Source organism: Micromesistius poutassou (genome assembly GCF_964030765.1).
Source record: "Micromesistius poutassou genome assembly, chromosome: 2".
Taxonomy (NCBI): Eukaryota; Metazoa; Chordata; class Actinopteri; order Gadiformes; family Gadidae; genus Micromesistius; species Micromesistius poutassou.
In genome coordinates this window covers 11,947,931-11,965,180 of record NC_140272.1, presented here as the reverse complement: position 1 = coordinate 11,965,180, position 17,250 = coordinate 11,947,931, and the positions used below count along the sequence as shown (strand labels likewise).

General features: G+C 42.3%; 2 protein-coding genes across 2 annotated transcripts in view; one reads left to right on the top strand and one right to left on the bottom strand.

Annotated features, from left to right (window-relative positions):
• The first annotated feature begins 5,675 nt into the window (after positions 1 to 5,675).
• Positions 5,676 to 11,961, top strand: r3hcc1 (R3H domain and coiled-coil containing 1). The gene is made up of 8 exons (XM_084464850.1): positions 5,676 to 5,965; positions 6,092 to 6,229; positions 6,343 to 6,961; positions 7,122 to 7,297; positions 7,478 to 7,548; positions 8,112 to 8,207; positions 8,593 to 8,731; positions 11,210 to 11,961. Exons 3-7 carry the CDS (start codon positions 6,431 to 6,433, stop codon positions 8,697 to 8,699), a joined length of 981 nt encoding a protein of 326 aa, XP_084320976.1. The 5' UTR covers positions 5,676 to 5,965; positions 6,092 to 6,229; positions 6,343 to 6,430; the 3' UTR covers positions 8,700 to 8,731; positions 11,210 to 11,961.
• LOC311339456 (lysyl oxidase homolog 2A-like) overlaps positions 10,268 to 17,250 on the bottom strand; it is a 30,664-nt gene continuing 23,681 nt past the window's right edge. The window contains exons 9-14 of the mRNA XM_084464849.1: positions 14,961 to 15,126; positions 13,940 to 14,180; positions 13,361 to 13,476; positions 12,587 to 12,723; positions 12,083 to 12,194; positions 10,268 to 10,667 (exon numbers count right to left, since the gene is read on the bottom strand). Of these exons, the coding sequence (XP_084320975.1) occupies positions 10,597 to 10,667; positions 12,083 to 12,194; positions 12,587 to 12,723; positions 13,361 to 13,476; positions 13,940 to 14,180; positions 14,961 to 15,126 (843 nt within the window). The 3' untranslated portion in view covers positions 10,268 to 10,596. The remainder of the gene's footprint in view (positions 10,668 to 12,082; positions 12,195 to 12,586; positions 12,724 to 13,360; positions 13,477 to 13,939; positions 14,181 to 14,960; positions 15,127 to 17,250) is intronic.

The following is a 17,250-nucleotide window of genomic DNA, read 5'->3' as shown; positions in this document are numbered from 1 at the left end:
CAATTGTATTCTTTTGTCTTTTCATGGGTGTCTGTAAGTGTGTGTCAATACAACAAAACAAATCAAATCAAAATCAAATCCTGGCTCGGCTGGTCGGCTCCGGGCGTCCCTGCATCTGGCTCCTCCTCACGCTCTGGAACTTGTGTTTCTATTGTTGAAATATAAACTTATGTACAGCAGTTAGTGGTCAAACATATTTTCTCAATTATATTTCTTATTGCTCTAATGGAGGTCCCTTATGGGGCCTTGAATAATAGGTGAAGGCATGGGTCGACCCGTAAGCATTTCATGCGGGGTTAGATGCATCATTCTATTAGCATGCATGTGATACCTCATTAGTGCTAGTGCATCTACACAAGTCAATTAAGTCAAAAGTTTGTTTACAGTATCCACACTTTTCTCTAATTTTTCACAAATTCCCTCCTTGCTTATTCAATGATAAGCAAACCCAAAAATGTCATCAACTTTGAAGTCCCTAACCTTAACAACCTTTAAATGAAACCAATCTAGTGGGAAGGGAAATCAAAGCCAGTATATCCAAAACCAAAGGTCAATATTAGTGGGGTTTACCATCAGCCGCCCGAAACCCAACTGTTCCCGAAATTAACAAAGTTATGCACTAAACCGAAAACGTAACTTGAGTTAGTATATACCATTTTATAAACGAAAACGCAACATGTCTCATTCTAAGTCCACCACTTCCGCTGCCTGAGCCAACATATCTGACTCCTGTTCCTCCTCCACCTTTCACCCCACCCGGCTCTTCCTATGATGGTTGCAGCTTGTCACTTCCCGATCGAATGAGTCAATGCTCACAGTGACTCTGCCAAGTAATCGTGACTGTGCCTGCCTTAGGTTGTCCCTGGTTTCAAGGTGGGATCTTACCCGTCGTTGGCTAACCAGCCTTCCATACTGGCTTACTGCAGGATGCCGTGCCTGGGATACAATAAATTTCCACCCATTAGGTGGAATAGATCGCAAAGTGGAGGGATGGAGACAGAGTCCTCAGCCCCAGCTACTCATGCAGCCAAGTGTGTATAATGGAGACACATCAGGGCGGTTACCCTATGTGTGTATTTGGGCGGATGATGGAGCCAATCAGAAAGTAACTTCCTGTTGGAGTGAGAAGTAAAATGTTATCAAATGTTAACATGTTATGAAGGCGCAACAGCAGTATTAGTGGAATTTGAAAGGTAAACCCATTACTTCCGAATGTAAATTGAGAACCTAGCTTGTACATTAGATCCCTTCCCAGCAGATGTAGTGCTAATCCATCCAATCCATAATCAATCTAATTGTCCTACTTGTACAGGTTTTCAAGATTAAGTTTTATTTTATGTATTTTATTCATTCTTATCCTTATAATATCCATATTTTTTCAATTATCCTTTCCAGTGTAAATAATAACATTAACTTTCAAGTTGCATGACACCTATTGTTTATCCGTATTATTTTAGGTTAAATCACTTGGTTAATAACAACACTCTTAACTTCAATTGCAGTAACATTATTATTTTGTATGACTGATATGTATTCCCTTTTAGCCATAATGTGAATATCAGAACATCTTTTACAATTTTAGTTGACACAAATGTAATTGTAATTAGGTATAGTAAAGACCATTTCCTTCTTAACTCTATTGTTTCATCTGAAATATGCTTTCAGAACCACCTTGTGTGTTCCAACACTCTGTGCAGGAGAGTAACCTCCCTTATCTCAGTGGCCCTGATGAGGCCCACTACCAGGCCTTTCTCTGTCTACATTATATGATCAATTTTAATATAATGTCTATTATTACCGTAATCCCTCAGGAATTTTTAATTTTCCTCTTTGTGCTGTCTTTTTTGTACTTAAACCTTGTCAGGTCTGTTGAACTGTGCATTGACTCCGCCGTCCCCGAGTCCTTTTAGGGCGGGTCCTTCTGCTCAGATTGGTGAGAGAGGATTTTCCCTGAACTCTTAAAAAGAGTCCCCAGCGCTGGTTGACCCCTGGACTTCTGTGGACACGCGGTGTGCATGCTATGGACAACTTTAAATGCTAATTGTTCATGTTATGGAGTATAGATGATAACCTCTGAATCTCTCTGTCTGTCTCCCTGTGACTCCCACACAGGCTGCATTCCCCTCTTATCTCTACTGTCCTCGCGACCTTCTACAAATGGGGGACTACAAATATGGCGGACGGGGAAACTACAAATATGGCGGACGGGGAAACTACAAATATGGCGGACGGGGGAAACTACAAATATGGCGGACGGGGAAACTACAAATATGGCGGACGGGGAAACTACAAATATGGCGGACGGGGAAACTACAAATATGGCGGACGGGGAAACTACAAAAATGGCGGACAGGGAAACTACAAATATGGCGGACAGGGAAACTACAAATATGGCGGACGGGGAAACTACAAAAATGGCGGACAGGGAAACTACAAATATGGCGGACAGGGAAACTACAAATATGGCGGACAGGGAAACTACAAAAATGGCGGACGGGGAAAAGACGGGAGGGGGGGGGGGGGGGGGGGGGGGGGTGGCGCGTAAGCGAGCAAGCGTTGCGCGCAGAGCAGGGGGTTATTCGCACAAGAAATTTTCCTTTGCAAACCAGGCCGCACAATATGATTAACAGTTTTGACACGTAGGACTCAAAGCAACGTCTTATCCCGACCAATAGTATCTTTTCTGGTAGTGCCCTCTGTTATGCACCACCCAGACGCTATCACCTACGTTCTTGATTATACCCACAGTTCCCAACTGTGTCTCGGGTCCATGACCCCCAGTCCAACACACTCACACGGGCCCTCACACACAGTCACACACACACACACACGCACCACACACACCCCCGCACGCATGCACACACACACGCTCGCTCTCAGTCTCTCCTGTGCACGCTCCCACATTCTCACGCCTCTCGCCTCTCGCTCTCTCGCCTCCTTCTCTAGCGCACACGTGGACACTGTCGGCGGCCATTCCTATTTACCATGCGGCGAGCCTTATCTAATAGATCTCATCTTGGCCATCGAGAGTATTGTATCACCATGCTCGATTACTATAGACCCTAATCCGACCATCGAGAGTATTGTATCACTATGCTCGATTATTACAGGCCCTACTCCGACCATCGAGAGTATTGTATCACCATGCTCGATTATTACAGGCCCTACTGAGTCATCTCCTCCGGGTCCCTTATAATGCCCGGGTATTTCCTCTAGGTCTCCCCGAGCCTAGGCATCTTTTCCTCTGGGTCTCTCTCATAGCCCAGGTATTTCCTCCGGGTCCCTTATAATGCCCGGGTATTTCCTCTAGGTCTCCCCGAGCCTAGGCATCTTTTCCTCTGGGTCTCTCTCATAGCCCAGGTATTTCCTCCGGGTCCCTTATAATGCCCGGGTATTTCCTCTAGGTCTCCCCGAGCCTAGGCATCTTTTCCTCTGGGTCTCTCCCAGAGCCCAGGCATCCTTATCTTCTCATCTTGGCCATCGAGAGTATTGTATCACCATGCTCGATTACTATAGACCCTAATCCGACCATCGAGAGTATTGTATCACTATGCTCGATCATTATAGGTCCTAGGCCTCGAGGGTATTATTTCACCATGCAGCGAGCCAGTATTCGTGCGTCACGCGTCTAGGGTCAATCGGGTTTTTACAGGTTAACTCTACGTTGCACTCAGCCTTATCCCCGCGGGATGCCCCCCGTAGAAAACCGTCCCGTCAGTCTCATCTCCTAATGTGGTTCCTATATAACTATGCAGAATTCAGATTTTATCAACGGGTTCTGCCTACCTTTTGCTTGGGCGCCCGAGGTGAGACTGCCGGGATCGGTGGTGCTCCGGGGTCCCGGGGCGTGCCCCTCTCCGTCCTCGGTCGTTTTCCCAGTAGTAGTAAAATCACGTCGGGGTCACCAATTTGTTGGGAAAAACAGTCTGCCTAGTTACTTGACCAGATAAAATGAGACGGAGAGGTACTAAAGTCTATCAGCACGAGGGCCTCGGATTTATTGAGTAAAGTAGCAAAGGTAATACAGATTCATAAAGCGTGAGAGATCGAATATTCTACGTCCCCTAACAGCGCTGAGGTCGTCCGGAGCTTCGCCTCCGAGGAGGTTCTGCCTCGGAAGAGCTCCCGTGATTTGGTGCATGAGAAACTTATAGTATCTTTCATGGCCAGGTGTGTGTGCTAGCCTTTGTGTGTGTTATCGAGGGTTCTCTTGTCCCTGAGCCTCCGAGTTGTTTTGTCTTTCTGTGTGATGTGTGGCCTCGCCATCTAGCTGAGGCAGCCTAAGATTTCGCTTGGCCGGGTGTATGGGGAACCACGTGGGAGAAACGCTACTCATGCTTCGGACATGAGTATGCCATACACACCCCTCCTAGGGGGTGGCATCCACCCCGGCCTTACATTGCATACATCCCTTTTCCCAATGACACAGAGTGTCCTCCGTAGACTGATGGGGAGAGGGCTCGAGGGTCGTCTTCACCCTCTTGAATGTGTGGTATGTTGTGTTTATTAGATTTGGGCCCAGGGTTGACTATATTCATAATGTAATGTCCATTTAGGTTATTTTTGCCCATCACTGTCCAGCCGATATCTTTTGAACCTTTGCAATAATCTTCTACCACAGCTACCCATGCAGCCATGTGTGTATGTGTAATGGAAACACAGCAGGGTGATTATCCTGTGTGTGTAAGGGGTTGCTGCTCGTCACTTCATGATCAAGTGAGTCAGTGCTCACAGTGACTCGGCCAAGTAATCAGTTTCGCTCCGTGATAGGCTAAAATGTTATCTATGCTGGGTAACGTCAATTGCTGCTGGAGAGGTTATTTAGGGTAGGTACGCGCTTCTGGACCGCTATTTGATGCCTCGACAGTAGCAAATCGCTCGCTAAAGACTCTTTGAACCCAAAAGTGTTCTGCATTCATTTAAATGCAGGTAGCGGTCTCTTTGTGACGCCGCGGCGCCTTAAATTAATCGCACCTGGGGGCCAGGTGCCCTTGTGGGTGTTTGGAGCTCTACGTACACGCTACGGTTGTGTGGAGTTCGGTCTGAATTTAAACTGATGCCCGCGCCAGAGTGAGGGTTAAGCTTCTCAGAATACCGCTACCGTGACTGGGGCATTTCATATACATCGTTGCTCACTATCATACACAACGACGGTTCTAAAAAAGTATCACACAATTGCCGTGGGTTTTGACACGCCCCTCCTCCCTAGATATCTCAGCCAAAATCACATTTCTCAAAGTGTTTGAATTCCAGCTGAAACACTGGGTTCACTTGAAGGTTTATTACTTTAAGCATCTACTTATTATAACCATACACCCTGTGATAACTTTGCAAAGTGTTAATCAGCTTGCTCACTAGGTGGCAGCACCTCTCTTGTTACGGTTGAGATCACCGAACAAGCACAGAACAAGTTTAGTGAGTAATCATGTGCTCCGGTTGGGAATGTTAAGTTATGCTTCACACTGTGTTCGCCAGGAACGAAATAAAGCTCATTCAATCATTCAAGAAGCCTCCCGTGAGTTACTACACACCCAAAGTCTAAAGTGAATGTGTTGTGGTGGACTCCCATCAGTCAATCATGTTGTACCACTTTCTGCCCGGTAGGCGGCGCCCTCGATGCCCCCTATTCAATATACAACGAGAAGAAGTCCGGTTCGCCCAACGCCCGTCCGTCCGTCAGCAAAGCGCTCGGTTTCCTAAACTTGTATGGTCCATATCATATAACCTTAGAACTACAGAACTATGTCCATGTGCTTTACTGATAGTGATGTGTTAACCGTGATCTCGTTCAAGAACTTAAGTTGCTGTTATTTCTTATATCGTTATATTTGCTCTTACCTTTAGGATAACTAACCCTGGCGTTTCCCAGTTTGGATGGCTGCTATCTCCCCAAGCAAGAGAGTGTCTTTGTCCACCTTGTGCTGGATGAACTTGATGGGTACCAACAGAGGCTTGACCGAAAAAAGTGAGTTCATATCATCGTTTATTTAAACATGGCTATAGCATCAAATGATGAATAGCAGTAACACACGTTGATAAGACCTGTATATCAAAGCGTTATTACATACAACTTGTTTGTCTTTTCTGTCAGTGTCTTGGTGTTTCCACCGTTGCCAAGCCGACTACGCTTTTTGATCCACAAGACGACCGAGTCCCACTCAGAACTGGCCACCTTCTCAGTAGGGGAGGACTGGAGTCGCAGGGTGGTGGTGTGCTTTTCAGAGCTACGGTAATCAAATGCTTACCAACCGTAAATGTGTCTTGTTTGACTATAATGTTTTGTTGTAGTTTTCCTCATTACATCATATATTTTGGTTTCAACACTGTTCCTGAACTCTATAGGGGCCATGTAGAAGATGCTAGTGATCCAGAGAATAACCCCAGCTGTTCTGTGAGTGAGGCAGCTCTAACACCAAGGAACAGAGGACACATGGCCCACGTTAATCCCCCACCCAAATTTCGTGGCCGGGGACGAACCAGAGCTTCCAAGCGACCCGACAGGGCTCTCTATACACCCCAAGCAGCCCGACAGCAATCGTCCTTCCCACAAGACCCACCAGAGCTGCCCAGAGCCCCTGAGCCGCCCAGCTTGAGCTCCTGCAGTACCACATCGGAATCCCAACTTTTGACTGACACACCCGGGGCCGTGGGCTCTCATGTCTCCAGTACGCCCCACAACGGTTCCCATGGCGGTGATTTCGACAGCCCATCGGAGAACTTCGAGGCAGCACTGCCTGAGGTGCCGGAGACGGATCACTTGACATGGTCCTTCTCTTATGAGCAGACCATGTCTGACTTCACTGGCATGACCCTGGATCAGGGCAGATGGGGGGAAAAGCCAAAGCTGGAGGAAGAGGCCGGAGGGGTTGATAAAGAGGAAAGGGGGACGGAAACGGCCAGCTCCTGCGATGCCAACCTTACTGAAGACATGAGGACGTTTACAACTAAATTAACCGAGGAGGTACAGTAGTTACATCCTGTTGTAACTTTTTTAGAATGATGTCGTCTTTGAGAGTTATCAGTTGGCAATTTTAAACGTTACCGGTTTTATAGAATTAACAAGTTGACATTAATGCATTGTTTAATCATTCTACTTCTAATGAGCAGTATTATGTCTTAAGATTTCTGCAGGGCTGAAGGAGACTGATGGGGTGGTCCTTGAGTATGTCCATAATGAATACTCTGTCTTTGAGAATGTGTTGATAAATACTCGGGAATTCGGCCATGTGATTGAGATCTACGGCTTCCCGGCCATGTTCAAGACAGATGACCTGACGGATGCCTTCAATGATTACAGGTAAGAGGGTTCAAAACCTTCATTCAAGTTCTCAGTCTTACTTTACCGTTAGCCTAGCTCGGATGTATGCAGAAACAAACTATTATCTTCTTAAAAGGATGTACAGTGTTGACTATCTGTAAGCTGATTATTTATCCAAATTTATAAAACCATGTTTCCTTTTCTCGTGGTTTCGTCCAGTGATGGAGGAATGAAAATCACATGGGTGGACGACACGCATGCCCTGGCGGTTTTCTCCAGTGAGACTGCAGGTTGGTTCCCCTCCATGAACACTTTCTCAGAACAACCAATATTTTTGCCATTAATGAAGTCTATACCCGTTCACAGATCTGTGAGAGATGTAGTCTCTGTTGTGGGCCTCCAGCTGCTTTATTTATATATATATATATATATATATATATATACATATATATATATATATATATATATATACATATATATATATATATATATATGTATATATATATATATATATATATATATATACATATATATATATATATATATATATATACATATATATATATATATATATACATATATATATATATATATATACATATATATATATATATATACATATATATATATATATATACATATATATATATATATATATATATATACATATATATATATACATATATATATATACATATATATATATACATATATATATATATATATATATATATACATATATATATATATATATATACATATATATATATATATACATATATATATATATATATATATATATATATATGTGTATGGCTCCCAATAGACTGAAGTGTCTTGCACTCTGTCCTAGCACACCATGCCCTCAGCATCAACCACCAGCTCCTGAAGACGCGCACACTCTCACGGGCGAGCCAACAATCAAAAGCTAAAGCCAGCCAAAGAGCAGGTAACGCACCACCAGCTGATCGCAGTAGGGTGACGGCGATGGGGTCATTTAAATGGTAGATGGGATGGCTTTCTGAGACCTCTAAATATTCAAGGATGCACTGATGGTTATATTTTGATGGTCATTCGATCATTTTCTTCTCCATGATGTCAAAACCATCAACAGCGGTTTTTAACATGGCTGCATGGGACAAACAATCAAAGACAAAGATCAGTCTACCAGTTGGTACAGACAACTGATTAGGCTGGTTGGCTTATTATCTATACATGTATATTAAGGTTTTATTAATGAATATCATTAATCAAAGGCTCATAAATGACTAAATTCATGTGACTATAAAGTATATGCCTAATTTGTTAGTGTTTTGGTGTTTTTCTCTCCCAAGAGTTCATCCAGCCGGTGAAGGAGCGTCCCAAGACTGACTCGGCTGTTGCCAGGCGCATGGTCACCAGGGCTCTGGGGCTACAAACAGCCCGGGTCAAGCGTTACTGAAGAGGAGCACAGAGATCCTTGTGGACTAACAGGTTGACAGCCTAATCTCAACACACCTCGCTAAGCCTTTCACACATGAACTCTGGAGAATCAGGTCTGAAGATTATCAGGAGATGCCCTTTCGCACATGCAACACGCAACAACATTAGATAAGCCGCATCAGACTGGTTCAGACGTATTGGAGATACTCTGCATACTTAAGGCAAGGGGTGTAGGAGGCAGGACGTAACGCAAAAGTAATGCAGCGGAAATGGCATGGTGTTTTGTTTACAACACATCGAAGATGGCGGGTAAGGCTACCTCTGTAGTGCTAAACTTTTTGCAGTGTTAGCCATACTGCATTATTTAGACGATTCCGCAATGTCAACAGAAGAGTTGAAAGCAGAATACAGGCAAGAAGGGAAAAGTACGAAGCATCTGCACTCCATGCTCCCGGTTTCGTCACAGGATAGAAACGTCAGCACGCCCACATGCTCTTTGTAAATTCTCCGACTTGCCCATTATCCCGACTTTACACTAGGGGCCTTGTAGGTTAAACTAAAAAAGTTCTTAATACTAAAATCTTCCATTTTTCCCATTTGACAAACATACAAATAGCAGGAGGCAAACCCTTGACTCAATGCAGACAGTTAAAAAAAATTGGTGCATCTAGTCATGAATAATGTCCTCAAAAGTAACTTGAGCTCTGCTTTGTCTGCTTATTTATTTACAAATGTAATGTTCTCCCACATTTCCCACAATGCATACATAACAATCTCACCCAGCTAGTAAAATGTACACTTGCACAATAAGGGGGGCCCTGGAGTCGCCACACCACCGAATAGACTTGCATAAACAAGGCAATTTCACAAACAATTTTACAGTACATCTGACATATGGCACCAAAGTCCCTGACTGCAATAATTTAACAAAATGTAGACTTTAAAGAAAAGCCATGGGGTTGGGAGGCACATTAAGATGAAAGGTATTGTGCTTTTACAAAAGGAAAAAGAAGCATTTCTATGGGTAGCATGCATGGGATGGAAAGTCAAACCCATGGACACTTTTCAGATGGTTCAATTTGGAAAGATACCTAGACAGCAATGATACAATATACCCCATGTAAAATCCACCATTTGATAGAATTTGATAATTTAAATTACAATTAAAACTAGCGAATATGGTGGAATAATAAAACTGGTAATAACAATAGGTGCCTTGCACCGTCGATTCTTGACACCTCATGATTCTTTTTGGAAATTATTGGACCGTTTTTTCACTACACATTCCTGCATGCTTTATCTTGACGTTTGTGGCTTTGCGTGTCAAAATTGCATACTAAAGTCCTTGTAATTTAAGATCATCAATTTAATTGATGTTCCCATATCTATCTATCTATCTATATATATATATATCCTACTTATTTCCCATGGATACAGCACAAAATGTCATACTGCACAAATTCTGAACGTAAAACGAGTGCAAAATATGGTCGTGTCGTGAAGCATAAGGACTTGTAAATGGGCTTGATTGACAATGGGACTTTGAAGTGATTTGGTTTGACTGGAAACAAGCACCACATCACTCCGTACTGTTTTCAGTGGGAGCAGTGAAGAGAAAAAAGGATAAAAGCACATTTTTGTGTATGCGTGCATGGTCAAAAATCGTTATTTCCAATATGAAGCTAGCAGTTCGTTCATCGCTGGTTCATCCTCCATGGAGGATGGTGAGGAGGTGGAACTGAGGCCAAAAATCCACAACCAAGCTGAAGGTAGCTGGGGGGGGGGGGGGGGGTCGCAAAAGAAAAGGTCAGCTCCCTCTAGTGGTTTTCAAATGTTCCTGCAGTCTAGCTGCCCCAGCGTGGTCCTTTTCCTAGCCTTCTGTTGCTGTTTTTGTTTGCTTGTCCTCTGTCCTTGGTCTACCTGTGCGACAGCTGATTGGTCAGCAATCCGGGAAATGTCTCCTCTGTCTCCGTGCTCAGCGAACCACCTGAGAGAGTAGGGGGGGTGGGTTGTTGGAAGTATATGAGGTGGTAATTAGTATTGAGTACACATGAAGGCTGGTGTCTTCAAAAGGCCGTTAACAGATTAACAATTTTATTACAGAACTTCTGTGGGGAGACGGCACAGAGCCTGGGCCAGAAACCAAAAATGCAAGAGGCGGACTAACCCCTTATTTCCTGTTTCATTACTAACATACTCTACTCATTAGTGGGAGTGGATGAAGCTTTCAGAACAAGATTTTAATTAGTCAATTTCTACAGTGGCCACTCTACACAGTGTTGATTAAAAACCTTTAGACACTTTTTGATTGTCTACTGCTGGCTGAATTTGTGTTTGCCAATTACAAGCTTCAATATCGCTGCCTCCAGCAACGTTATTGGTCGAATCAAATATGAAGCGAATAAACGCAAAGTTCCTTTTTCTCCCCAGGCTTATCTGCCTTCATCTAAATTCTGATTTGTGAGACAAGTTAACATATCCTTGAGACAGAGCATAAGTCATTAACGACGTTGCCATTTTGTATTTCAGGAGGACTTGGAAAACATCTGGTGACATTTAACACGTTGCATTTTCCTGAGCTGCCATCGACACTTCAGGATTCATCCAGCTGAGGATTTTTATTTTTATGCGGGGCAGTGAAGTGAACCATCACACACCACGCTGCCAATGTGCTCATGAGCCCAGTGGCATCCTGTCTAGCAGAATCACTCTATAGGTTCTTAAGTATTTTCACGGTCAGTATTGATGTTTTGTTTACTTTCATATGTTTTGTGTCCCAAATTCAAGTGGCAAACTACATTTTCAGGTTCAGGTGTTGTCGATGTTTGTTTGTTGAATTTCATATGTGGTACATTAACTCCAATACATTTACTTGCTGTTTTACACAAATTAATATACAGGATAGTTTGTAAGGATATTTTATCTTCAATATGGAAATAGAACATGACTTGATGGTCGAGACAAGAGATTTTTGGTCAATTTTCTTGTTGACATTGAGCCGAAATAGGATAGACTTTTAAATTGTTATTCTTCGGGAAAATGTGCATAGGATGCACATTTTATCAATTGCTTTATTGCAACTGTATATTTTGTGAAGAGTGTATTTTTGTACTGTAGATGTGGGGAAACGTTTTGTCACGATCTTTGAGCCAAGTCAAATGTTATTTGTATTACTTCACGTCTCTTCAATAACTACAGTATATCACTGTCAAAAAGTTTTCATTACAATACACTCATGTCAAATATGTTATCTCTATCTCACTCAATAAAATATTTATATATTGCGGAAGAAAATATAAATTTTTATTTTATAGTATACGTTTTATTTCACAGTAATTGAGATTGTCGTTGAGATTGTATATAATGTTTAAATTAAAAACGTTTGGATGGTGATTATCTTACCTATATGACAGTTGTACATCCATATCCTGTTTCCGTCGTATCTGCAGCGACACTTCATGATGTTGTTGCTGTAGTCAGACTCTGCAACTTCAAAGTTGGGATTGATCACAACCTAGAAGTTTGTAGAATAGTGTGGAAAAAAGGTAGTTAGCAATTGACTTGACCTTATTTAATGTGAACACAATGTTTGTTCTTCACTAATTCAAGTCACAATGTCTAATGTGTGAGTGGGAGAGGTTTTGGGAGTGTCAATGGGAAGTGCTTATCAAATATACATAAAACAAGAATTATAAATAAGACAAGATAAAAAAAATTAGCTAAGTAAGTAAGACATTTCCACCAGTGTCTCATTTGTTCATTAAAGGTGCAGTGTAGGATTTAGTGGCATCTAGTAGTGCGATTGCAGCAACCAACTGAATACTCCCCCCTCTACACACTGCATCTTTAACTCATTAGCGTTCATTGGAGTGTGAGAGTGATCAGGAGGTTTGGCATAGTGCACACCTGGAAGATGTAGTCCCCTGGCTTGACGTCCGTCACATCGATCCACTGACAGTCAATGTCATGTCTGTAGGTGTCCCAGCAGCCCGTTGTGATGCCCTGGGCACCAAAGTTGGCGCACTCAAATTTCTTCTGAATACCTGCCAACCAATTACATTTGTTCCTTAAGAGTGTATCTTGTAGTAAGAGAAGCCACACCGCAAAAAATAGTTTTTCATTGATCAGACCCCCCCCCAAAAAAAGAGGTAATGATTCACACCCATATTTTCTACTTGATCCAATATGAACACAATAAGTTGATTCATACTCTGTTGTTGGAAAGGATTTCTAAGACATGGGCCAATATATTTTCCTTATTGAAGACATTGGTTGGACGAACCATGGTTAATTTTAGTTAACATGGCAGAGGGTCTTGCACTTTACAATAAAATAGGTGATTTGAGGTTGAAGCTCATGTGTGTGTAATTTAGAACAATAATAGCTTTCTAAGTATGCATCAGATCTAAAATTATGCCTGCCGTTGATCGTTGTGATTTAGGGATCTACTCAAATGACTCATGATTAAACAAAACAAGTTAATATTTGTGACCATTGTTTGCCTTTGAAACAGGACAGACTACTTTGGCCTTATGCCATTTCCTAAAGCTTTGTCCCCTTGTAGACCTTCCACTAAACAATAATCAATACTTGATTATTAATTGATTACTGATTATTACATTATGAGTGTCTATGCACCACTGTTATCCATGAAGACAAACAGAAGGGAGATGCTGGTACCTTCTTCACAGTGGCTGTCTTCCAGACAGAAGCTGGCCTTGTGGCCCTCTGCAATCTTGGTCCCGTTCAGACTGAAGAGGTCGTAGTGGGTAAACACCTCCATGCTGTGGTAGTGCCTGGATGGGAAAGGAGGTGTTAAGTAGAGTAGTAATCATTGAAGCCCTATGGGGAGGCCAGGAAGTGTAGTCAAGATGGTAGAAACATACAACGTCTAACCCTAACTCGTAATAACTATTTGGAAAAGGCTTTTTGGTAAACTGTTTCCTGGTTGTTTGTTTAGATTGATTATTATAACCCAGGGAACAGCACGGTTTGACACACTTTATTTTTCCTGAGAACAAATAACAATTGGCAACACTACTGCTCCTTCTTTTATCTGTGACCTTGTTTGCCTTATCAACCAACCAGCTGTGGAGTCAGAAGGTTGCATGTCACGATGGAAAACACAGGTATTAAGACATCTGAACATTACTAGCAGGATATATTATTATGTCTCTTCAAACACAAGACTTGTGCGTGTGTGTGTGTGTGTGTGTTTTAATACTAGGCCAAATACACAGCATATAGTAAGGGTCTCACCTGTGACATTCGTGCCAGATCCAAGACTGGTGTGCCGAGCGCGGTCTGAAGTCGGAGCGTCCGTTGTTGTGTATCTGGGAGGAGAAGCGGAGGAGCCGTCGGTAGGAGGTGGAGCTGGCGCCGACAGCGCTGCTGGACAGACAGTGCTCCTCCTGGGCACACTGCAGTGCGTACATGGGCCTGTCCTCCAGGTACGTGGTCTGCTCCACCGCCTGGGCGTTCAGAACCAGGTCCGGAGCCGCTAGGAGGGGGAGAAATCGAGGTGGAGGAGAAGGGGATAAATGATGGTGTGTAGATACAAAAAACACTTAGTCATTTGATCAAACTATAAAGTATTGTGATCAAAGTCCCTTTGTGGATGCTGCATATCAAGTTTCATGCTGAGCGAGTTTGATAAAGGTTATCTGGTTATCTTGAAATCCATTGATCCATTGATTTGAAACCCTATGGCTTTGTAACCAATCTTACCCACATTCACAGTACACACACAAAATTTTTATTTTTGATATGCATTAGCCAATCGCAAAATCTTTCAGTTATAGCCCTCCCTCGAATTGTCTTTATTGATAAGTAAGGTAAGGACTTCATTTCAAATATATATATTTTAAATAGTGTTGATCTTCTTCATGTTGTTTGTACAGACTTTTTTAATTGCCTTGATCTCAGCCTCATTCAAGGAAAGCCAAGAAATATCTTGGAGATGTTTGGGGCTGTTCTGGATGATGAAGTGCTTGGAATTATTCACAACATGTGGAGTGCATTATTAAATAAACTTGTGTCTGCTCTATTTATTTGTTGGAATCTCATTAAACCCTCTTATCAGATCTAGAAGGTTAGTGCAATTGGGGATATGAGAATCACTTGTTATGTATCCAGTCCATTATCACTGTGTTATTCATCTAGTGGCTACTGATGTCATTGTGTTATATGTAGTTTACTATAACACAATGACATGTAGAGGCAGTCAAAAAAAGGGACATGCCACAAGCAAAGGGTATGTCTGTCTGTGTGTGTGAGTTACCCTGTGTGCAGGACACCCCAGCAGCAAAGCGTCCTCCTCCTTTGGGACAGTTGAGGTGCTTCCCATGGTGGAGGCACTGGTCCAGGGTCAGCTCTGTCCCTGAACATCTCACCCCACTCATGACCACTGCCTCGGCCGACGGATCCCCCTGCCAGTACCACGTCTCCTGGGAAGGACCGCCACCAAACCAAGATCAATAGTTCAAGGGTCAACATGAAATATGTGAAATATGCAACATTTTTTTTTTTTTTTCTGAACCTGGCTTCCAGTAGATTTTGTCATTTCTTTCAGTCATTTCTTTCCCAGAACAAGCAAGTTAAAACTGTGACCGGCAACCACATCCATTACATCCCCAGCTGCAACACCATGACAATGGAACAATGCCAATGTTCACATCTTCTGTAGAAAGCACCAGTGTATTAAAACATCCAATATCACTGCCCCAAATAGGACATAATAGAAACACCTGAAGGACATCAACAACATAAAGATATTTTCAGATTACTTTTAAATACATTTGTTCACATATGAATGTAGCAAATGAGCTTATGTGAGTGAATGTTGTTCTTGGTCATTTCTCCAGACAGCACTGTTTACTGCACTGTCCACCAGTTAAGAAATGAACAAAACAATGAATGTGGCATAAACATGCACTTAAAAATGCCTTGTGTCTCACATATAAATCCTGAGAGAAAGTAGGAACCTTGAATCCATGAGCATAAATAGGACATAGACAGTTTATTTTTACGTAATTATATAGTTCTGCTGTGTATGGCTAGGAATAACAAAGTTAGGTTCAATGTAGTTCATAGACTGTTGCATAGCCAGCTGGAAAAGAATACATTCCTGCTCGTAAATTGACTTTAAAACAATTTTTTTTGTTTTTGGAAAAAATGTTTAAAACTAAATGTAGTCTTGTTAGGTTTTTATAGATATAATCATGGTTGTACAATAGGAGTCTATAAAGTAAATTAGGCACCCACTAAGGGGACACTCTTAATGGTCCCAAAAACAGCTAGTTTCACCAGACTTACTATAATTGTGTAAAATTGAGCTTGAGTTTACTAGCATGGGTTGATTATCATTATAAATTAGATATACATCATGTAGTGGTCCATCTGGTGGTGGTATTTCACACTAGAGTGGACTGAGGGGGATGTTTAATGACTCCTTGGTCACTATGATATAACGAAGAGCAGGCAATCTTCTCTTTCTGTTGACAAACACTTTGTATGTACTGAAAGTAACGATTCAAACAGAGCGACTTAATACCCTAGTTATCATCTGGGGCTACTTTCAAAATGTATTTCCTATGTCCTATTTCAATGAAGAGGTAGATATAGTGTGTGCGAGGCTGACAAAAAGGTCCACATGCTGAGGCTGGACTTTAGAACACTCAACGACACAGCAATCTTTCAAAGCACATTGCACCTGATCATCTAGATGACAATTATTAAAGCCTGAACAAGCACTGGCTGTTCCAATGAGCCCACATCCCCTTGTAAACACAAAGCCGCTCTGCTGTCGTCATCCCACACTCCAGACATACTTTCCGGGCTTATATCACCAATGGAATCACAGCAGGACCCCGAAACCACACGGACCCTCCAACACAGCCAAGGGAAGACTTGGACTGTAAAAATAAGGCGAGGGGAGGGCTCCGAGATCTCATGGTGAACCCAACAGTGCTCAGACGTCAGAGCTGTGCTGGAGGCGATGCAGGAACCCTCTTTAAATGTTATACTCTGGACTGCTAGTAAAAGTCTTCTCCAGCTACTGGCGTCACACCTGTTACAGCCATGGACCCCCCCCCCCCCCCCGTGGTTCCTTACTGTTGGTTTTGATGTTTTTAAGCTCATAGCGTAGCAATCAAACCCTCATGAGGTTGAATGAAAACTCAGGCTCCTTACTGTGATTTTATGACCTGTCAACATACACAGGGACAGTGTTGTTGGTTACTAAGCGACCACCGTAGCACTGGTTCTGGTGTTATGTAAACAATTCCTTTGATGTTGTATTAAAGGTATATGTAATTTCTGCCGCTAGTGGTCTATGGGGTCAGAACAGTCTCATTAATAATGAATGCACAGAGTCACAAATGTATTTTGTGATTTATATATAAATTACTCTCTACTCACATACATTTCAATGCACACACAAATGGATATCGGCATGTATAAATGTAAAATAAATCCATAAACAAAAATAAGTTTCACAAACACATTTCTGATCCACACACAAATGTGTCTTGTTTTGAATAAATGTAATATAAATCCATAAATATATGAAT